The following is a 24,657-nucleotide window of genomic DNA, read 5'->3' as shown; positions in this document are numbered from 1 at the left end:
CTTCAGCTGCATTTGTTTGACAACTACTGAATATTCAGTTGCAGACTTGCAGGGTTCTAATTTTATTTTTATTAAAACAATGACTATCTGATTCAACACATCTAAAATCAATTTGGCTTTCAAAGGTTTATGAACAGTCTAGTTTCAACCTATGCCATTTTACTATAATTACTGTTTAGAAAGTGAGTTTCACATATATTCATATATATCTTAACCTCTATGGCTCCACAGAAATTCTGCTAAATAATGTGAAAATCAACAGTAATATTTTGAAAGTCAAAGGCTGGGGGATACTATAACCATGAGCATATTATCTCTGTCCAAGGGGAAGTACGAAAGAGCCTAATTTCTGCTATTTGGGTTAATGACTTCATTTCGGCTTTCATTTTAGATAATTTGAAATCAAAATAACCTGACAAAAATTTGCAAGTATGATTGCTCTATACATACACAGAACATTGGCATGCTAGCAATACAACATATGAGGTAGCATTTCTAACACTGTCTTTGGTGTCTCTCAGTTATGAAGAAAATTCTTTGAATAAACAAGTATTCTGGTGTCATTTCCCCCAGTCTGCCATGAAAAAGTAGACATGGTCAGAAAAATCTCTAATTTCACAGAATCACAGAATCACAGAAGGTTGGAAGGGATCTCAAGAATCATGAATCTCCAATCCCCCTGCCACATGAAGAGCCACCAACCTCCCCATTTAATACTAGACTAAACCAAATTTCACTAAAATTTGGCTTTTTTTGCCAAGCCCAATAGGTGAAGGCTATAGTAAAACTCATAGGGCACCAATAAGCAATGGTGGGAGGGACCATCCTTACACCTTTTGCCTTAGGAAAAAGAAATATATATTTTTCAGGCAATACTTTCAATCACCCGTCCCTGAAATTAAAAATAAAATTAGAAGTATAAAATCCTATTTTTCACTTTTCTCATCCCGTATTTATTGATTAAAGAAACAATCTTTTCAAATTATGATTATTTTTTGAAGTGTTGGCTTCTGGGACTTTAAGAATCAATGCACTTGCTCCAAGTACTGGATTCAAGACTGCTGCTGAATATATCTCTGAAATGTACCATGATTAAGTTTCCAATTTATGAATGTTCTTCCTTTCCACAGCATAAATGACTATGGTATCATTTGGCTACCCTCATATATGCTTGAAAAGCTGAAGAGCAAAAGCAGAGATGTGCCCAAAGAACAAGAAACATCTATTAAACTGTACATTTAACTATACATCGTGTATATTGTGGATAATTTAGGAGTTTTGGAAAGTTGCAAAGAGAGTTCTAACTCAGATGCAGGATAGCAGGGCTTAATTTGATGGGTCATGATAGCTTTCTCTAAGCACTCCAATGCTGCCTTGTATCTCATACAATGAGTTAGCACCTCCAATGATTTGATTTTTTTATCCTTGCAAATGTGAGCTTGGGCTGAGTCACTGGGACAGATGCTTCTCTGCTGTGAGAAGGGTCCCAGCCTAAGATTTGCAAAAGATTAATGATTTTGTGTATCTTTCCTAAACCATATAAAGAGATGGCATATTCTTGCAGAAATCCAGCTTTTCTGTTGGATACTGCAAAGTGAAATTCCTAAAAATGAAGCAATATTCTGAGTGATTGGAACATCTTGATCTTTTATGATGCTCCTTACAATATGGTATAATTTGTATGTGTCACAGTTTACAGTATAGAGCTCAAGTGTGGGTCTCCTTGCTACAGAATGTCTTTTAAGTTCAGTTGTAAACACTAAATTCATTTTTATTAAGAAAAAAAGAAAATAAAAATATAAGAGGGCTATTAACTCTAAAAAACCTCTCTGAACTGTAGATTACTGGAAGTCAGGAAAGTAAGGCAACATCATTATGATTAACCTATTTTTGTTGCCTTTCCTAGACGTCTGTTGTTGGACAGGATGCACTAGACTGACATTTATTCTGATTTGGTGCAGCTGCTCCTGCACAGTTGAATTATGTTAACAAAACACATGCCCAATTTATTTTACTTACCTAGGATAAGATACAAGTCCTTAATACAGTCATGAATCCATAAAGAGTATTTCTTTTATATTCTGCTCATGTTTTATAGAAACGTGGACCTTTCAGCTGTGTCTCAGTAATCACAAGAAATCAGAGAGCTGTTTTGTTGATGATAGGAGTCAGGAACTGAGTTGACGAATTGTCAGAGCCAAGCATAATACATGATAGAGATGAATGAACCTTCAAAAACAGCTCAGTTATGGAGCCTACAATCCAAAAATCAGTGGAGGTAATAGTGAAGGGAAGTTGGATTGTACTCAGTGCTATTTTACTTTTCAATATGACTGAAAGCTGAGGAAAAGATAACAATGAGAAGAAACCTCAGAAAACTTTTTTATAAAGAACTTCACTCCTTCAGCCCACTCTCTCAATCTGCACTTACATGTCTCTCAGTAGTTAAATCATGAGACCTAGACATCTTTGAAATTAGAAATCTTAAATGAAATGTAATCCCTCTCTTTCAAAATGTTAGCTTCCCACTTGTTCATGTACCTGTAAAATACTGGGATATGTGGAGGACAAAATTTTTTTTAAAGACTTGTACTGTGATCCAGAACTCCTTTTCATAGTAAAGAAGATAGATTGGTGTTGTCTTTGTTGAGAAAGAAATTGTAGAGACAAACTAACTAAGGTCTTAATAAATAGCCCTTTGGCATTACTGGAGGCACCAGCTGCATACAATAGTGGCACTGGGAGAGATAAAGTGATGGCATCATCTTGTCTTTCCATCCTAGCAATGCCTTCAAGAACAAACAGCATGTACACTGCATTCACTTCACACTGAGAAGCTTTGTGATAGATAACTCAAATACTCTGAGAAGCACATGGCAAGAGCTAATATTCTGCACCACACTCTGATGCAGAGCTGCACCTTCAAGGAACAGTCAAGCTCTTCATCTCCAGAAATGTCACTCATACACAGAATCGAAATGTGACATAAGGTCTGAACTGAAATTGCTCTGACAAACCAGCTCAAACTCTCTTGTTACTTGTGTGTGAAAGAAAACATGCTGCCTGTATACTCCTTTCTTCTCTGAATCTTTCATACATTCTAATCATTTATTAACGGTAAATAAAATGCCAATAATATACTCCATCTTTCAGAGTATTTGCTTCCATCACTCCCATTAAACATCAGAAATACATATATGGAAATGCGTGAAATTCCTAATACTTGAGATATAAACCTGATATAAACAGGAATTCTTAGGAAATTGCTTTGTATTTTAAAACAACTATTGTTGAACATCATGGGGCTGAGTAAATACAGTTCCTTCTCCTTGAGTAAAGCTCTAGGTGAAGTGTTTTGTTTCTAAAGGTCATGTGTAAAATATGGAACTGATATTGCAGTCTCATGCTTATCCAGACAAGTACTTGATAGATAAAATTTCTCAGTCATTACATCCATAGGGTTAATGCTTTCACAGGTAGAATATTTAGCAGAAAATACATACTAAGGTTTTAGAGGAAGCATAACTGCTGAGGCACATTCTATTCCCTGATATCTGCCATTCCTTCATAGCTTAGGCCATCTCAAACATTCCTGAAAATCAGCTCCCAGTGTAAGAAGCTGTGTGGAAGATCGCCCAGAAGTTGCTCAAATTTTCAAAATTCTGCTTCAGAAAGATGGGCTACAGGTGAGCCTGCATATACTTACTTACACATAATCTCTAACTGGAAGCATAGTTCAGTCTTCCATATCTCCCCTTAGTTCATGTCTGCACAGTAGTTTGAAGATATGGAATACTATGCAAGTGCTAAGAATTTGACTGATCACCTGCTACCAGAAACTGACTGAACCTGCAGTACAGAATGAAATACTCTTCTCGTTATTCTGAAAAATAGGAAACCTTCTCAGCCAAGAGCACAGGGCTGGTGAATTCAACTTAAGGACATCACAGGAGTTGCAGTACAACTCTACTTTGACAGAGGGACAGAACCAAAATCAACCAGTTAAATGAAGTGGCATACTTTGTTGAGCGTAAGTGAAACGCTGAATTAATCAGCAACACATAATGATTATTCTGCTTCTTGTTAATTTCCTACTTAGCTAATTTTCCCTTACCTGAAAGTTAGAAGTCCAAGTGCCTCCAGAGGGTTAGAAAATCTCCATTTCCTCATGACAGAATACATTTCTGACACAGTTGTTCGATCCCAACTGGGTGCACTGCCCAGTACCAGAGGAAGGGAGCAATTTTGATTATTGCAGTAGTAACGATAAAACCATAAGATTCTTCTCTGTTGCTCTGAGAGTCTGGAAAAGAAGATTAGAAATTCAGTGTGAAATTAAAACCACCTGGAGCTTTGTGTAGCACCAAACTTTATTGTACTGTGGGGCCAAGTCATACAGTACGCTCCTTTTCAGCTACGTACATGTTTTCCTTGGGGTAGGATATCATTTTCTGCGGACCAGCTTTCATAAGAAAAGTGATACTTTGGATCTGCCAGCCTTGGGTCATATAAAAATGAAGTGTCAAAAGACACACGTACATGGTTATTTCACTTCCCAAGCACTCTCATTTTTTTTTCTCCACTGTTGTTGGTGTTTGTTTGTTTGTTTTCACTGAGATTTTCTGATAGAGACAAAGAAGTTTTGGTTTTCACTGGGTAACTTATTGTTACTTCCATCTGCTAAGGATCATCTAAGTTCTGTAACAACCAGACATACAACACCACTAGCCATAGTTTTTATTCATGTCCTTGCTACGACTAATACAGGCATGTTTATTTCTAGCACATTTGCATTAAAATTGGGTTTTAGGTAAATCCATGCACAGGAACATGTGTGCCCATAGAGTGTCATGGCATTTGCCTCAGCTTATAAAAGGGAAGGAAAGCTCTCGTCAACCTCTGTCTGTTTGTAAGACCTGTTTGTAAGCATGCTGTGAAAAAAAGGATGCAATACCAAATTCCTCATAGAGATATTAGGGGGGTTGAATAACATTGATAAAATAGAAGTATATCAGACCATATTTCACCACCACAAGTGCCTCAAAATATTTTTTTTACTTATATTTTCAATTTATTAACAATTCAGGTGTTTTTGCCTCATCTTTATTAAAATCCTAGAGTTTGGTATCATTAGAAAACATAAGAAATCACCTGTGAGAGACAAGCTCAAACTCCTTCATTTGATAGCAAAGCTTTGAGACTGCAAAGTGATTTCCATTCGACACATGTCATTATTGAAGCCAAGATGAACAATGGCTATCTTGGTCATAGCAGCTGAACACATTGGTGATCCATCTACTTAGTAAGATAATTTAATTGTGATCTCATCTAGATATATCAAGGTGTAAGAAACCTTGTGGAAGGCAGTATGTAAATAGTCTGTTTCCAGTCAAACATTTCATTATCTGGATGCATAAATTGGGCTTAAAATCCAGCATCTTAGAATAGAATATCCCAAGTTGGAAGGAAGCCATCTTCTTGTACTTACAATGATCTGGAGCATTCTTAGCCAAAATAAGGAACTTAGCCCTTCTCAAATCTCAAGATTGCCACAGTTCATATCACTGGACATTTAGAAGAGAGGTAGTTTTGTTCTAGCTGTTCTTTTTTTAAATGTCACAAGAATGTTTATTCCTCTCCCTTAGGAGAATAAGCTCATAAATGTATGCAGAAGAAAAATCTACCCATGATCCAAATTCTGTCATGACTTTTAGTAATCGTTTCAAGAAAAATATAATTTTAGCAATCACCTTAAAAGACTGTGTCGGAATTCACAGCATGTCTATTTTAACAACACAGGTGTTTCGGTGAAGGAGAAGTCACACAGAAAAAGATTAAAGTAGGCCTAAGACTTTATTTCCATCTTGTTTTCTTTTGCATTCAGATGGAATTCTGCAGGACAAGGGGAAATGGTTTTAAGTTGAGGGAGGGAAGATTTAGGTTGGATGTCAAGGGGAAGTTCTTTACTGTGAGATTGGTGAGGTGCTGGAACAGGCTGCCCAGAGAGGTTGTGGATGCCCCATCTCTGGGGGTGTTCAAGGCCAGATTGGATGGGGACCTGGGCAGCCTGGTCTAGTATTGAATGGGGAGCTTGGTGGCCCCGCATATGGCAGGAGGTTGGAGATTCATGATCCTTTAGGTTTTTTTCAACCCTGGCCATTCTGTGATTCTGTGATTCTGTGAAGCACCCCTTTTGTATGTTGATTTTAAGCAGAGATTGAAGCTTTCAAACAGCGTGATCCAAACTATTCAATTTGTTGTTCAAATTAAAGCAGCTAAAGCCTCCACTGAACTTAAAAAATGAGATAAGAAACCAATCCTTGTATCAAGTTCTCTAAATAACAGATTTCACACTTTGCTTTAGAGGCAATTACATTTTCTCTTTCCATGTTTCTGTAAGAAACTAGACTAACATATTTTAAAGATTCAAAATGAAATTAAAGGTTGGGTTGGACTTTTGTTTGGTAGTATTTTGCTTTTTTTGGGAGGGAGGTATTACTTTTATTCCTTGGTTGTAATAAAAGTTTACATACACGTACAATAGAACATATAAAATATGTGGTAAAAGTGTTTTGCATAAGTTTAGCATCTGAAGATTGCTATGCTAATAAGGCTATTTCTTTGACACAGAAGTGATAAGATGATATTAAACTCTATGTATTGATAAAAATGCAGTTCTTTAAGTTATTTTGTCTAAGTTTCCCTCACTATATCAACTATATCAAAATATATAGCCTTCTTCTAGCCTTCTTCCCAACATAAAGAGAAATACAGAAGAAAGAAAATCTTACTTAAAATCTAAATAATGTATTAGTTTTCCTTTTGATAATTTCCCTCAATATCTTTCACTAAATGTGGAAATTGTTTCAGTGGAAATTGGTCTTAATTATCATTTAGTTTTGTGGGGGAATGGTAAAAATAAGTTTACATGCTTGTTCACGTTCAGCCCTAGGACAGAACAAGACAAAATAGCAAAATAAACAGACAAACAAAAAAAGAGTCAGGAAAGCAAAGCAAAGCTAGAGATTGCAAATTTTGGTCTCTTGGCTCTGATTCTCACTTGCAGATTTCTCTCCTGTGGACAGATTAGCAAAATCTGCCCAGAGACACTGTGGAGTCTCCTTCTCTGGAGATATTCAAGACCCACCTGAACACCCACCAGGAAGACCTGTAGGGAACCTGCTTTAGCAGGGGGTTGGACTGAATGATCTCTAAAGATCTCTTCCAGCCCCTACAGTTCTGTAATTTCATGAAATGTGCAGATCAGTGCCCTTTTTTAGGCACATTTTGCTGTCTACCGGGCTCTAAGAAGTCTTTCTAATCACAGTTCACAGCAAAGACAGTCTAGTGATGACTGGTAGGCAAACTAGATTCTTATTCGTTAAGTGACAAAAATAAATAAATAAATAAATAAATAAAATGGAAGCAGCGAGAAAATGTAGAAAGAAATCATGTATGTAGGAAAGAAAGATGGCAAAAAAGATTGTCATTTTCCTGGCTTCAAACCAGTCTCTGATCTTTTCATTGGGAGCCACTGTGGGCAAGCAGGCCCACATGTTCAAAACGAAGACATTATCTCAGATGGCTATGGGGTTTTGTGTTTCAAGCACAGTAATTCAAAAAGGCATCAAAGGCTCACATCTCAACTGCTGTCAGAAGTCAGTCAAAGCATGAGGCATCAACTAATGAACTCACATAGTTTCCCCTCTGTCATCTGGCTTCATAATGATGCCAAAGATCACAAAATTGCACACTACGCAGGCCTGTGAGGAGTACAAGTGCCATATGCTGGAGTTCATTTTTTCAAACCCAGTGTTCCCCTCCAGTGACCCATCACTAATCAGCATCCATGAAATGCTGGCAACAGGGACCAGTGATCTCAGACAGGTTCCAGAGACAAGGGTCTGAGAGTCAGCTGCTGTGAAGACCATGCGTCTGGACCAGTTACTGGGGAGACCAATGTCTGCATAACGTGAAGAGATCCAAAACCAGAAACCACAGTATGGATGTGAACTTAGGGGTTGGTATGTCTGGCTGTCAGACGCTGAGGAAAGGAGGAAGATCTGGAGCCAGCTAGCAGATGAACTGAGCACAACTACTAGAGTAATTAATATTTTAATGCTAGAGACTTAAATATAGAGAGATATGGGTATGTATATATTCCAATGGCAGAATTTGATCAGGCAGAGGAGGAACAGAATCAGACTGCCTGCTTTTGTGGGAGTGCTATGTGTTTCTAAATGTGCTCGTAAGGCACTGTTTTCTGTCTGTGTTGATTTACGTGGCTGGACATCCTTCTGTAGTATGTCTGCCTGGCAGGAATATGCACTACAAGTCTCTAATGGCTGAACATGAGGACACAGAGCCACAGCCAGGCTGCATCCATGATGGTACTGAATTTGACAGCCATGTAGTTGTCTGGTTTTAGCCATTGTTTCTCCTTTTTCTGCCACAGGGTTTAGAACATTTTCTGTCCATTCACTTATCTGCTTTCAGAAGAATGACTAGAGGGATCCTGGTAGCCTGAGGGAGGTTTCCTGTGTGTTCCATCCACAGATAACCTTTTATTTCAGAATCATATCTGAAACTTGTAGGCCTGGAAAATCATCATACAGACATTTTGCCCCTGAAAGGTTACCTAGATTTACCAACTTTTCTTGAACTATGAAAACAAGGAAGAAAGATAACTTGAGATTTCATGGCAACAAATAGTTTTACAAATTTTAATCAAACTCCTTCTTACTGAGGGAGGTAAAAAGAATCCCTCTGACATTGATACAACAAAAAATGCTGGCACTCAGATTTTTCTTGATCAGAAATCACTTAATAAAGATGAACTTCCTTCATTAAAACCCCCAAATAAGCAACTCTTCAACTTGACAATTTATTTGGTAGACCAGTTTGTTCATGATATGGGAGAAGTGAAAACAAGTTGTGAAAAAGGACTACCATTCCTCATCCTCCAAGAATGTTACTGAACTTGTCATAGCCTTAGCAGCAGCCATTTGCACCAGTGATTTGCCAAATTCCAAGATGGAAAAAGAATTCATACCTCCTGCAAGTACTACAACCTGTAATGTACTTCTTAAATAATTCAATGAATAGTAAAGTATACTGTATGTTACAGCATAACATTCTGTAAGAGCAACTCCTGGAAAGGGATAGGAGTGAAGAAAGCCATAGAGGGTAATGTAAATATGATAAAGCCAGAAAAAAAAAGCCATTTCAGAATGACACTATTAGTCCTGTGAATCATCATAAATGACTGTGATCTCATTTGCTTCCTTTAAAATTTAAGACATGTCATCTCAGATAAGGTCATTGGTCTATTTCTCACTCAGTGTTTTCCCCCAACAGCAGCAGCTAGAGATGCATTTTACACAGAGGATGCCAGCCTGGCTATTTGCAGTGTTTTCCTCCCTTCATGCACCCACAGAATACAAAATTGTTGCATTAAGGATATATTAGGCTCTATGTTTGCCTAGTCTTGTATAATAGTCATTCACGAACATGTTAGCCATGAATCTTTGGATAGCCTTTATGGATCTAATGGCATTGTCTATCTCCACAGCTCCACAGTATCAGGGATTCACCACTACCTGCTTAAAGAAGAACTCTTCCATTTATTGATAGTTGATCTACTTCTGTCACTGAAAATCCCTAGTTTGAATATTCTGTGGTTTTATGGTTCATTAAATATACTGCTTGATTAAAATAAAAGGAAGAAAGAAAAAGGAAATCAGAATTGAAAAGTTTTTTAACAGATGCATCATATCAGACTGAGAGGGAAGTTATTTAGTCACTGTAAAACTAATGCACCTTTTGACATTTGATTCACCTAATTAACTGTGACTGGCATAATGACTTTCTGTAAGTATTTCTGCTCCTAATTTCACATGGATTATATATAAAATTATATAGTACATAATCTTAATTTATTAAGTAACCTACGTATATCTGGGCATACTTATCTTCTTCAGTATATACACTGTATTTAACCTCTATAGTATAGTGTTAATAAAGGATGATGATTTTCAACAAATCTAAGGATTCGCTTAATAATACTGACATAGACATACTGGATCACCTGAAGATCTTAACTTTTGAATAAAAAACTACTTCCCTCAATGACTTGAAAAGATGTAGCAAGAAAAAGGTAAAAACAACAGTTTTCAAAACTAGTAAAACACACTGCCATCTCCAGGAGCTTATTTAGGCTTTGCTGTGATCTATTCTCACATTTAGAGGTGTTGTTCCTAAAATCAATCCTGCTAGACTCCTTCAGATTAAAATTTCGTTTCTAAAGTATTGGATACATTTAATTGTGATCAATAGATAGATAAGAGTCAGCAGGACTAGTTAGGTACAACTTACAGCAAGAGAGAATGTGCCTGTGATAGTCTTGCAATATGCTTCAGGCACTCTTCAGTTGGCTCTTCAAGATCATCTTCTCTCTCTTCAGCTTCAGGGTTAATGAACTCCAAATCAGTTTCAGGAAATTCAATCTTTATTAAAAAAAAAAAAAAGTGTGAGAGAGAGAGAGAAAATCTGAACTCTTATTAGTGATACGTATTCTGCTAGAACAGTTAATAAACGTCATACTAGATTCGTACAGGAAGCATACAAAATATGAGAGAGAAAAGGCGATGCTTTCTGCATGCAGCATATTACTTAAATATGTTGGTGATAAACTCAGCCCACAAGAATCAGTGGCACTGTTGTCACTGACTTTCCTGGGAAAATTTCATCCACTCTATTTCACTATGCTCAGAAGGCTGAAGTTGTTATTACCTTCTTTCCTCTCTTGTTTTTTAATTAGATGGGTCTGAAATGAAAAGTTTCCATTATCACAGACTTATTTTCCCATAAATATAGGGATAATTCTGATATGCGCTTTGCCAGTGTAAGATAGAAGAATCAGGTTCCTAATATCAGTTCCTGATGGTCAATTTCTTATACATTGTACAGCATCTACAATTATTTTCATTCTTTGCACCTCTATATAGACATCAGAAATTTAGGAGAATGTTTTTAAGATGAAGAGAAAGAAAACATTCCACCAAAATTAAGAAGTTTGTGGTATTTGGTGGTCTGAATACAGTCAGCTGAAAATCCGGGTAGCTTCTTAAAATCCAGCTCAAGTTGTACACCACATTTTGGCTTGCTACCTCACATCATAATTTTTTATATATTTCGTATATGTGTTTGTATTTAGTATGTATTGTTTGTCAAATGCTAGCAAAGTTATGCCCTAGAAAATGTAAATCTCATGTTGCCCATATCAGAAAAGCAATTCTTATGGCACTATTTACGTTATATTCAAAATCATGATACTGTCACTTATATGAGAATAACTGATAATGAAAGGGAAGAAATGGGAGACCCTCCTGTCCTGCTTCTTTCAGCAAAGACAAATTATAAATGAGCAGTCATTTACTATCTTGACTTCCTTTATTATTAATAGAGAGAGCTATTCTAAGGCACTTTCTTGGACTGAATTCTTCAGACAAGAAAATCCCCTGTCTATTAAAAACAGGAAATTTTTAGGCCAGCCTCATTTATCCATATTATCTACTTTTACAAGCCATTTGCTAACAGTTGTTTCAGCTTTTCAATACAGAAGACAATTTGCTTTTCTTTTGAGGTATCTAATTGCTTGTTCAGCTTGGAAAGACGACAAAACAGCCAGGCAGACTTACTGCATTTTCAGTATTGGGAACACTATTCTGCTTGGAGTTGGTGGATTCTCAGCATGTAGTCATGGAGGTAGAGCTTTACTGATGCTTACTGACAATTTCCTTGTAGCTACTTCCTTTATAAGTCCTTCATACTTATTGCAAGTTGTGTGTCACACTTATAATGGCATGCAGTTTAATAGCACATGGAACAAAAGTTCAGACTTGAAAAGGCAGCTGCAAGTCAGGTAAGAAGTCAGCAATTTTTGTCAAAGTATTTTTGGAACCAAAATTTTATGAATAAAAATTACTCTATGAAAACCTTCTGTAGTCCTCAGAGGTGGTATCTGATGTAAAAATTATCATACACTATGCAGCATTATACTTTTCTGTTCATAAAGATTAACATGTTCTCTCTGAGCAGCTATAATGGAAATAGCATTTTCAATTTTTGATGTCCTGACGAGCTGTGGGAAAAATCCTACTTTTTGCACTTTGCTGGAAAAAAACACTATTCCTTCGCTTTTTCATTTTCTTACCTGCAACGTTACTGATGTCGGTGCATCAACACCACAGATGCCTGGGGTAATTATTGCTGCTGGAAGCATGCTGTGCAACTTCATGCTAAGCAGCACAGTTCCATGAATGAGCTGCCTGCAGTGGACACAAACGGAAATACTGCCTCATTACTGGATGTAAGGTGAACTGGGTTTACTGAAATTACATCAAAAAGTATGGATCTGGATAGCTTAAAGGACAAGTGAAAGGAGAACAAACCTTTCACCATTATGCAACTAGTACAGATATAGCTAAGGTAGTGGTCGTGCATGGAAGGTCTCAGTGCCACAATGGTATCTGTTTAGTTGGAAGGATTATGCTGCAAATGAGGTGGAAAAAGTGGAAGGCAGTGTACACTTATTCTAGAGAAAGAAGAAACCTGTGACCACCTACTGCAACCACCACCAACCTGCTGATGTATAGATGGTGGAGAAAAGGGGGTATGAAGTCAGTCTCCAAAAAGCTGTAAGGATTTGAGTGAGATCATTTCCACTGTATCTACTGCATTTGTTTTTTGGACAGATAAAATATTATGGTTTGAAATACCTATTTGAGCCCTACATGCACAATAAAGCCTTACAAGACATAGGCATACGTGCAGTCTGTAGATAAGAAAACCAGAACGATTTTCATTCTAGAAAACATGAATAAAATGAGAAAATTCAGGTGTAAATTCTAATCATGACTAATCCACTCAAATAAAGAATGCATTGGACATACCCTCTAATTCATTTACATCTTAACAGTTAGGATACATTCATTAATATGATTATGTTTAACATTTATTCTTTTACTGATAATTTTCACTACTGTTATACAACGGACTGTCCAGCCAAAAAAAAACCATAAGAAAATGGACTAGATTCTCTTCTGTCAACTCTAACAGAAACACCCAGGCAGGTGTCTTCTGCAAAGACATCTAAAGAAGGAACAGAAAACTGCAAAGTCATTTATTTAAGACAACACTTAGTGCAAACATAATTTAGGACTAATTTTTGTTTTTCACTCCTGAAGCTACTGATGCTCTAAGTGCAAATATTTTGATTTATTGTGAGAACATCACTCAGGAGGATTAAAGACAAAACCATTTTCTAAAGTTTATTTTGCAGCTGAAGGGTTTAATCTGTAGAGAAGGGGAGGCAGAAAAAGGAACTCTGATGTGATAGCACTTGGGGAAAAGAGTTTGTGCTGTGAAGTCTTTCACTGAGGTAAATGTGGAAGTGATCAAAGGAGGTTCAAAGCTGTTTTCCTGAGATGCTTGCTTAGATGACCTATATTAAATGAATAACCCTTTGCCCATTCCATCTTGGACAGGTATTTACAACATAATTTGAACTAACTGACACTAGTTAGAGAGAAGTGAATGAACATGAAGACCAAATTATCATTTGAGTTCTCTTTTCTGCTAATCACTTATATTGTTCTCTGAAACTATGAAAGATTTTAAAGAATCCATACAATGTAGTCTTTTCTTGGAAAACTTTGAAGTCTGTGTAGGTAAATACAATGAAAGACAATCTCTGTGTGCTTAACTAAGACATTTCCTGAGTTCATTATTTCAGCTCGTTTGCACCCAGTTTGTACATGGCTAAAGACTGTCCTGGAAGGTAAAGAAAAATCTGCAGATGGACTTCTCCATTTCTCAACAGGAGAAGAACCAAAGAAAGCACTGTATCATTGCTTGTCTAAGACTGTTTATACATTAAAGCAGATGAGAGGACTATGAGTAAAACCAAGGACCTCACCTCCATACTACATAGCATAATATCTCCTAAGAAGAAATGAACTAGTTTAGGAACAGATATTTATAGCTTGCATACAAAGTATGCTAATTTTCTATATGTAAGTGAGCAAATTACACAGTGAAACATATTTTAGACTAAGGCTAGTTGTTAAAAACAGACAGTATTTTAAAAACACATGAATAGGCATCAACAACTGAAAGATGGTGTATTTTGAGAGACAGTAATCTTCAGGAAACTCCACGTATTCCACAGATAATATTCCACTTTTGGACATAAAAATCAAACAATAACTAAGAACTCTGTTGGTGAAATAGAGTATAATTATTTTTAGAAGGAGGAAAAGATGAAGGAAGGAGAGTGTTCGGGATCCTTAGAACCTTTACTGAATAGTTTTCTCTCTGCTACATTTGTCTGCTGCTGAGCTTGGACAGGTGACTCAATATCATTTTCTCATCTAGAAAGTGAAGACAGCATAAAGTCAAAGAAAGTTAAAGTCATAGATGATGGCTTCCATGCAAAAAAAAAAAAAGAGCAAAAGTTCTCTTCAGCATAAAGTACATCAGAAGGTCAACAAACCACAGTTTCCCTGTGTCTGTCACTGTTTGTTTGCGTCCTCATACAAAACCAAAGCAGATGAAAAGCACTGGAATTATAAAAATTCCCAGTTTTTCTCTATGACAGAAGCAAAAATAAACTTCCAATCTCATTTCAGCAGAAGAGAACACTAAGATGTAAGGACAACACCAGTTACTCTACCTTACAAAGTCAATCTCGTGTCCTGAACTCACATGTGTTGGTGACCTCATTCAGCACACCCACCAAGAGGAAAATTTTGTTGCTTGTTCTATCTGATTTGGAAATATCAATGCGAAATAAATACTGCTGTTAGAATCAGTGAACTCAGGGCAATGGGCACCATGGAGACACTAAAACTCTCCCATTTCCCCCCATATTGGATTCCTGATTTGCGAATTAGCTCTGGATCCCTAAATTATTCAGTCTAAGAGACAAAACATTTTTTATGACATGAAGGAATGGAAATCTGGCATTCTGGTTTGGAAACATTTTCTCAGCTTCCTCTTTAGCCTGAGATTTCTTGATAAAGATAAATTATCAATGTCCTTACTGACACTGACTTACAGATACTAAAGATGACTACCTGCTAAAGATAAGAAATGTGGATGCAGAATATCACCTAGCTGAACAAGGTAGCAGCCATGATTGTTATTACTGATGTCATTCTCAAATAACTGTAAAATTAGAGTGGAAATACAGTTTAGACCGGACATACCAAGAAAAAAAGAGGACCAAACACAGTGTAAAAACAATTTAATTATCCCCAACTTTATGCTTGTACCTTTAAAATTATTTTTCTCATACTTTCTACTTAGTGTTTTCCTTACAGAAATGGAGTGCTACAATCCCAGAGAACAGCTATAGCTCCCTGATCTGTAAATGTACATCAACATGGTCCTGCCCAAAAGCATGAGAAGTTCTCCATGCTTCTAGAAAAAGATGAAAGGAACTTGTGCATATTAAATGTGGGGGAATTATCCCAAATCACAATTCTTTTTTCCTGTTTTTTTTTTTTTTTTTTTTTTTTTTTTTAACATAATCTACAGACAACTTGAACAGAATTCCTCTGTTTTTAACTAGAATAGATTACAATGGGAGAAAAATCAGGAACTGTATTTTTAAAAGAATTGAAATTTATTTTCCTTCCCCACTGTTTACCAAAAAAAACCAAAAACAAATATTTAAAAAGCATTTGAATAGAAAAGACCACTCTCTGTTCTTATCTTTTCTGGTCCTGAGAAGAATGCCTCTGTGACAAACTGGGACAAGTATTTGAAGAAGGATTTTTGATGACCCAGTCAAATATCTCAGCTACCAGCTTCTTCAAAGAGCTTATTTATGTCCTTTCCTTAAAAATCCTAGACCTGAGTATCTGTTAAGATATTTTCGAAAACTTAAATTCATCTCTAAGAAAAGTATTTGTTTGAGAAAGTGGTATTTTCCAAGTCAGAAATGTTTTGTTAGAGATTTCCTGGTTAGATTCATTTAATCTTATTATACGCATTTACAGAATTTGTTCATTTAGAGATCCTAATACCATAATCTTCACAATAATATAAGATACTCTTGACACATTAGTATGGAACTACAGGTGCAAACATTTTCTTGGTATATACTTTCATGTTCAGAAGTATTTTGCTGAAATGAATCAAAATCTACTTGCATTTCAAGCGTGAGGGGAACAAAGACTAGTTAATTAATAGCATTAATTATTAAGAATCATCTGATAATTTTAATCTTGCTGTTCTCTAAATCATTAACCTTGAGAGCTAGTTTACAAAAAAAAATATTCATCTCTTCCAAGAAAAAGGAAAAGCAGGCTGAATTTCAAGTTTCACATTTCAGGAGTTTCAGTACTCCATTTATTTTTAAATCAGTCTATCAATTCAAGTAATAGAGAATGGAGTTGTGATTGGTTAAAAGAGGAAAAATTACTTAGGCTTCTTTATGTTAATAATTGCTATAATTATAAGTGACACAGCAAACTGACTGAACAAGCTGTTCCTAAATTATTCTAACCCAACAACTCAACTTTTATTTCTGCTTTGAAGGGTCATTTCAGCAATGACCTGTACAATTATACAGCAGATTAAAAGAAAGTAACCCTGTATCCCCTTCATCGTGCTGATTGTGTGTACTTTGAAACAATGGAGCCATTTTCCGGTGAGTTTTGAAACTGCCTGGGTGACTTGGAGATCTATCTAATGAAAATCAATATGCTTGCTCTGAAGGTATGCATTACAAAATACACAATACAGGGAAATGGGGACTTTCAAATATCATTAATTTGGAACTTAAATGCTGAAAAGTGGTAATATATATATATATATATATAATAATCCCAGTTATCATGCTTAATGTTCTGTTTCTGTGTACTAAGAACACATTAGGTTGCTGGGGCTGAGGGCATGTTAGCACTTTATCTTCAGTTAGTTTTTCAGCTAAGATACTACCCTGCACCTTTTCACTCTAAGCATCAGAATACAGAGATATGCAAAAGAAGTTCAAGCATATTTTGTTTATAAAGGCATACACAATGGTGATGAGTGATGTGCTTTTCTTCCAAGTAGCCTAGTGAAAGACCAATAAAAACCACTGAATAAAATGCCTAAGAAATCCTTGAAGAGATTTGATTCATAGAAAGAACCATATAGAAAACCCTCATTCAAGCTAAGAACTCTAATCATTCAGTCATAGAAGAATGATCTCCTTCCTTTAATACAGCAATCTTGATTTTTTTTCCTGAAAATATGAAAAAAAAACCTCTAGCCAAGTCCAAATTACTGTCTACTTCTTTTAAGCATCTTGGTGTAGAAGTTCAATAGAACCCAAGGTGCTTCGTAACATAGTAAATGCCTAAATGCAATCAATTGTAGTTTTTTGTTTGGCTGGTTTTGTTTTTAATGGCAACTACCATAATATGTGAAAGTAGATAAAGACATCTCAAGATGAGGAAAGAGCTATATCTTAGAGACAGATGCTTATTTAGAAGCTTGTATAGGGCTTGAACATATTCATCTATTGCTCAACTTGAGCAGCTATGCATTTAGTTAGTCTGTTGTGTATCTTACTTTATGGCATGCAGGGCTAAGAAGTACAAATAAAAATTACTTATCATTGTAGTAGATCTAAACTCAGATGTCTCAACAAATCTAAACCAAAATTAAGTATTATCATAATGGATTGATCTAAACTTGGATTTCTCAGTGCTATTAAAATATACTTATGGTAAGGCAGAAAATTTATCTTAGATGACTGTTTATGCATCACTACAGAGACATTCAAGACTGCAAGCATCTTTAAATCACAGTGTGTTATGTGTAGAACGAAGAGGTTAAAAAAGAAAAGAAAGCTTCTTAAATTGTAGATTAAAAGGGGATCACTGTAGTTATTACTGCCTGTCTGACTCTGAGCAGAATGAATGGGAGTGAGAAGGGAAAGCAAACTGAAAAAAAAAACCCACACAATTGTGAACAAGAAGTTATGCTGGGAAAGATTTTGAAAAGCTACAAAATAGATTTCAGTAAGGCTTTTCAGCAGGCCAAAGGAATTTTACTGTATTAAACAGTTACACAAGCCAGGTTCAAAAACAAGGTACTGAAAAGAAAGAAAAGCTTATGGGAGGAGCTCTTACGGGCACATCAAGAGCATTTTACTGTAAGTGTCAGCCATGTTCTGAAATTAGTGCTTCTTTCTTTTTGTATTCTTCCCAAGCTGAGTGTAACACTATTCAGGAATGGTCTTTTCACAAACTATCATCTGAAAGTGAACTTACTTACTCTTTTTGATACAATGGGCAACATGTCCAGGCAAGCACCTCTGTAGTTTTAGAAGCACTGTTTAGTCCAAGCAGTTTTATTGTCAGCATCGTTTCCCTTGGTAGAGATTTTATCCGTAGAGGAAAGTTGATTCTAAAATAAAATAAAGGAAAAAGAAGAAATTGTTTTACTGTTACAACAAGTAACAACAAGTTATAGAAATTGTTTTATTGTTACAACAAGCAACATCTTTTCACATTTTTCGGGATTTCTCAACACATAAATCAAGCTATAAATAACAGGAGGACAGCTGTGAAGGAAAATGCAACGATACGTCCCTTCAATACACCAGCCACACACTTACAAGTATTGCCAGCCACTAATTTGCATGATAGTACTTAAGAAGCATAGAATCCTAGTTAAAATCTTTCATAGTATTATTTTATCAATGGAAGGCTATTTCAGTGCTAGCACTTCATAAGAATGAATTGTAAACAAATAATTAATTTGCTGGCTTGCATCTTCAGAAATAAACACTACTACTAAGAACTATGAGTTGTTTTGTGAGTAAAGTATGATAATTATTCTCATTTACATGTACTTCTGTGGAGTGGCATTTCCCAGGCACAGTTTAAAAGCAGATTTTGTTGTAAAATAGATGAGTACTTCATGATTATTAGTGAGAAAATTCTAGTACATGAGTGTTCTTCTCAACTTTGTATTGGTCACTAATAAACTTGATTGGTCATTCAATTTGTGCATAAAGATTATATGACCAATTTACAAACATAATTTAGAGCAATTCTAATAAATGAAATACTTTCATGCTATATGGTAAAATCACATATGATATTAATCAGACTTGTGCAAAATTTTATTTCCTTTTTCCTGAAGAGAATATCTGTGGTAGATGGTTTTTAAGTTAAAAACTTAAACCACTCAAGCATAAAATGAGATTTGTTACTTTTTTTTCTTTTTTCTTTTTTTTTTTCTTTTTTTTTTTTCTTTTGTATAAACAAAATCAATATAAGGAGCTAAGGGCTAAAAGAATTATTTTTCTGTTGACAGCAAAAATGTCAAGAAAAGAAAATGCCTGCATAAACTTGAGTTAAAACAAAACAGAATAAAAAATGAAATAATATTATTTAATATTGTATGTGGTCTTCCAATTCATGAAGAGAGCATATAAACAGGAGAGGGAAAGACTGTTTATGAGGGTGAATAGTGATAGGATAAGGGGGAATGGTTTTAAACTGAGACAGGGGAGGCTTAGGTTAGATATTAGGAGGAAGTTTTTCACACAGAGGGTGGTGACACACTGGAACAGGTTGCCCAAGGAGGCTGTGGATGCCCCATCCCTGGAGGCATTCAAGGCCAGGCTGGATATGGCTCTGGGCAGCCTGGTCTGGTGATTGGCAACCCTGCACATAGCAGGGGGGTTGAAACTAGATGATCTTTGTGGTCCTTTTCGACCCAGACCATTCTATGATTCTATGATTTATTTTTCACATATTCAATTTAAAAGGGGAAACAATTCAACTTTCAGCATTTTTAAAAAATGATATGGTAAATAAATGTACAAATTAGTATTAAAAATATAGTAGCCTGAAAAAATAAGGATTGTGGGCAGCAGAAATGAGACTAGATAAGAGTGTAATGTCCAATTTAAACAAGATTTTGATCCTACTCATTTCACTCAAAATCTGTCAAAATCGTATTGATTCCAGGAAAGCTTGCTTGAATGCACTGAGGAGTTCTGTAACAAAGAAGATGTTTTTGCTAAAACTCTTAAGTACTCTAAATTAGCATTAGTGTCAAGATTTCAGATGAATCTAAAACATTTTGGAAATTATCCAAATTTGCATATGTCCATCTGAGTAAAAAAAGCAAGACAGCAATTTCCCACCCTCTGTAATTAACACAAGTAGGTTTGAGAAGCAGTTCTCAAGCGTCTTCCCACATTTCCCACATGTCTCTATTTATAGTTTGCAACTCAGCTTCCCATTTCATGACCCCTTATTCACTTGTAATTATTTGGATACATCTACAGCAAAACTGAACTGTTTTATATTTCATGGATATCTTGTTCTGCTTTTTTATTTACAGGACAACATCTCTGGTCATCTTTCATGAAACCATTCAACAAAGAGTTACACTTAGCTTCACAGTATCATTAATATTTTCTGTGGAAAGAAAAAGAAAAGCCATGTGTTTTCTAATATAGAAATTTGTTAGCACTGTTTGTGAATGTGAAGAAATGAAATAAACTTCTCAATATCCTTTTCCTTGCAGAAAGCAAACACTTGTCAGAGATTCCCTAGGACACAAAATATAGCACTACCAGATGTACACAGATGAAGAAAAAACCCTGGAGATTTAAGTAAGAGTTAGACATCCCAAGACTTAAACAAGGCCAAAAATTTTCCTTCAGTGATATATGATATACAGAGAAAGGGAATATTTATACTGGTTTTAATGATGCCTAAGCTTACTCAGTTGGTATTATAATTTGTGACTGCATGAGGCCGAGACAAAGAGATTACTAAGAGGAAAGAGGAAATGGAAAGGTGTCCAGAAACAAGACACTTTGTGGATGATCAATTTCAGCAGTAGTTGAGAAGAACAAAGAAGCTACTAACTGAGAAAGTGCTGTTTACAGATGTTAAGTAATGTTATACAGCTGATTTCAAAGGCTAAGGCCATAACATCATAAGAACACACAATACTGAAAGCTCTGAGGCAACCAGGGCTTTGCCCAGGGAGAGTATAAACTAAACATACAGGCCAAACACAATACGGGGAAAAAGAAATCCAAAGCCAAGAAAGTATCTGATGTGATGAATGGTAGGCTTAATTCTAATTCCATATTTTATGTCTATAGGTTTAACATAAATTATGGAGAATGGAAAAAGAGAGAAAGTGGAAGAATGAAGACATGAAGAGCAGCCAGCAAAGGAAAAAAGGAAGGAAACTCTGGAGAGGCTTTGCGCATTTAAAAATGAAGTTGATATGAAAATAAATGGGGAAATTTGGGACCTTGCTCATTATGCATTATGCAGTATCAGTCTATTCAAATTTTGCACCAAAGTGATACTCATTTTTCAAACACACAGATTACAAAACAAAGAACAGAATCCTAAAAAAGGACAAACAGCAACAACAGAAACACTATGAGGCAACCTTCTTAGGAAGCAAAAATTTCAATCTGAGGACATTCTATGAAGGATTGGAGATGATAAACGACTTCACCAGAAGATCATATTTAAACACAAAAACCAACGGGATAAAGCAGTGTAAAACACAAAATAAATAAATGAATATCAACAAATATAGCAAATCATATCTTTTTTGTTTGTTCGTTTATTTGTTAAAACAATCTTCCTGGGCTGCTAATCATCAAAGCACTACTCTCCATTTCTCTGTCTTGTTCAGGCAAAAATTAGTTTTAAATTAGGTAGATTCATTTTTTGTCCTGATTGATCTCTAACTCTACAGTGAATAGCTGACTTCCTATTGTAATGGAGCCTCTTCCTGATGGCCTTCTACCACTTGCATTTTCATTTCAGTTGGAAATAGCATACGGGTTTCAATGAAAGTAGCACTTTACAACTCAGGACAAAACATCTTGCAAAAAAAGAAATCTTATCTTCCCTTAAATTTTTATGTGAATATATTCCCTTCACTTTCAGAAAGTGATTTTACAGCTAAAATATAACCAAGAGTAAACACAGATGGGTGACAGTTTTTAGTGATGCAGACCTTCCACAATAATAAACTGGGGCCAATTCATGACATGAACATGAACAACTATGGTAATACTACTTTCATTAAAATACACTATTTTTAATCTGTTCCAGCCTGTATCTTACAAAAAAGTGCTAATGAGTGTTTCTATGCATGCACTATTGTATGAAAGACAAACCAGCCTGCTCTTGAGTATGTTTTAAACTTCTGCTAGTTAGGCACATAACACCTTCAATAACAACACAGTACCACATTTACTGTTCCTTCTCTGTACGTTTCAGAAAACTGAATATAATGATTATTTTGTCAAGTTTGGTGCTGTTTGTTCCTTCTTTATTAGAGGGCTATCAGAACCAATAACAATAAAATGCCAACAAAACCCAAACAACAGAATTTCCCATTATGACAAGTATTTCACATTTAAAAACAAAAAAACAGATGGAAAAAAAAAACAAACCAACAATTCCTGCCTTTTATATATCATCATACTGAAAACACCTCCTGACATCACTATCCTGACTAATATTCATAAACAATACCAAAATCATACTGTGTTAAGTACAGCTCAGTAAAGAAGTCAGCACCTTTCTTTATGTGAAAACATTTTAATTTTCCTGTGAAGGGCTTTGTTAGATACAGAGTAGGAATATGTGCTATATAAGCACCTATTTCTGAATAAAATCTACCCTGGCAAGCAAGGAATATTCTAGTGACTCAAAGACAGGAGGGAAAAATCTAGCTGTAACACTATTAGTTGGTTTAAAATATCCCATCTGACCTTTGCATTCTGACTAAAAAAAAACAAACAGTTGTTTGCAAAAACCAGCTCCAGATACAAAATAAAGCATACTAAAATAATGTCATTTCTGTCTGCCTAGATTCTCAGCCTTTGCTTCTGGATCTCATTTGGTCCAAGAACCTTGCCCTCATGATTTAAGGCTTTCACAAATACAGGCCAAACAGGTGGTACACACGTTCATGATTGAAGGAAACACAGAAAAGCCTGCTAGATGTATTTGATTTTGTAATTTGTAATTAATTTGATTTAATTGAATGAATTGATTCAAATTTTGAAAATGATTTTTGAAATTCAAGCAACTATAAAAAAAGCTAAGGGACAGAAGTCCATAGACTTCATTATTGATGAACGAGAGGCTGCATGCCATGCTCACGAAAGTCAGAACCTGTGGAGATGACACACTGTTTCACAGCTGCAACGACAGCATCATTGCTAGGAAAATATTGCTTATAGTGTCCATCTTTCATCAGCACAAGCAGATAGATGTCAGAAGGCTTCAAATCCAGACTATACAGTGAGTGCAGTAGGACAGTCCAGCCAAGGTTGGCAACATGCTCCACAGTCTTCAAACTAGTATGGGGCCTGGCATTATGTTCTAAGAGAAAGGTGATCTTCACTTGACTGACTTTCAAAATTTGAGATTTCAGCTCAGACAGCATTACAGTGTAGCACTTCGAATGGATGGTTTGCCCAGCTTGCAAAAAATCAGAAGGATCACCCCTTTCCTACCCCAAAATGGTGAACATCACTTTTCCTGCTGATGGCTGTGTCTTGAACTTTTTCTTCGATGGAGAATTTCCATGTTGCAACTTTGAATGCAGCTCATAGCAGTGACACCTCATCTCATCACCAGTAATTATGGAATTCAACTATCACCTTCTACCTCATACTGGTTCAAAAGGTTCTGACATACTTCCATACAATTTTCTTTCTGTTCCTGCGTGAGCAGTCATGGGACTCACGTAGCACAAACTTTGCAACATTTCAACATTACCACCATCATTTCCAACACATTTAAGCCAATATTTAGCTTTGTACACAGTTCCCCAGCCATAATAAACCAATCTGCACAGATGAGTTGATCAAGATGCTCTTCATCTCATGATGTGAGAGCTATACATGGCCTTTCCTGAACACAGGTTGTCTTCCACACTGCTGTCACCACTACTTAAACGCACAACCCACCACTTCACTGTGCTCGTATCCACTGTTTGGTCTCCATAAGCATTCAGCATGTGTCAATGAAAGTCAATGGGTGCCATGTTTACCACAAGGAAGAATTCAGTTATGCATCTTTCCTTCATAGACACTTCCATGTTAGATACCATGTTGAGCAACTATCCCTCTGCTGCTATCTGTCACACAGCAACAAAATGCAATAAAATATAAATGGAAACAGTGAACTGCCATGCCTCCAACAACTTCCTCTGATGTTGTGGGCCAACATAATAAAACAGGAAGCATTGCTTCTGGAGCAGGCCTCTTATTAATTTTCATGCAATTCTGCATCTTGTTTATGGTGTTAACTTCTTCTCACAACTACCTAAGAAAGAATTTGGTGTGTGTAGTTAACTGTTTTTCCAAGACATTCTTTGACTTAATTGCAAACATTTCATACAGACTTCGAAGAAGGGGAGATTTGAACAGAAATGCTGAAACTTCTATGATTCCTGCATATTTTCATAGAGATTGAAGAAAGGTGGAGTTTCAGTCATGGGTGAAGAACTTATTTCTATGCCATTGTTTTATATTTTGTTTTATATAGAGGTTCTATGAGACGCATCCTAGAAGTAAGTCAGCCA

At 35.9% G+C, this 24,657-nt stretch overlaps 1 protein-coding gene across 2 annotated transcripts in view; it reads right to left on the bottom strand.

Annotated features, from left to right (window-relative positions):
- Positions 1-24,657, bottom strand: part of PIK3C2G (phosphatidylinositol-4-phosphate 3-kinase catalytic subunit type 2 gamma) — a 286,035-nt gene that overhangs the window by 122,495 nt on the left and 138,883 nt on the right. For both annotated transcript variants that reach the window (XM_090145886.1, XM_090145891.1), the window contains exons 13-16: positions 18,334-18,465; positions 12,215-12,329; positions 10,375-10,505; positions 4,115-4,303 (exon numbers count right to left, since the gene is read on the bottom strand). In XM_090145886.1, coding sequence (XP_090002012.1) covers positions 4,115-4,303; positions 10,375-10,505; positions 12,215-12,329; positions 18,334-18,465 — 567 coding nt within the window. The remainder of the gene's footprint in view (positions 1-4,114; positions 4,304-10,374; positions 10,506-12,214; positions 12,330-18,333; positions 18,466-24,657) is intronic.

Source organism: Phasianus colchicus, chromosome 1 (assembly GCF_987193195.1).
Source record: "Phasianus colchicus chromosome 1, bPhaCol1.hap1.1, whole genome shotgun sequence".
NCBI lineage: Eukaryota > Metazoa > Chordata > Aves > Galliformes > Phasianidae > Phasianus > Phasianus colchicus.
Note: the sequence above shows the minus strand (reverse complement) of the source record. Positions and strands in the feature narration are given on the sequence as shown.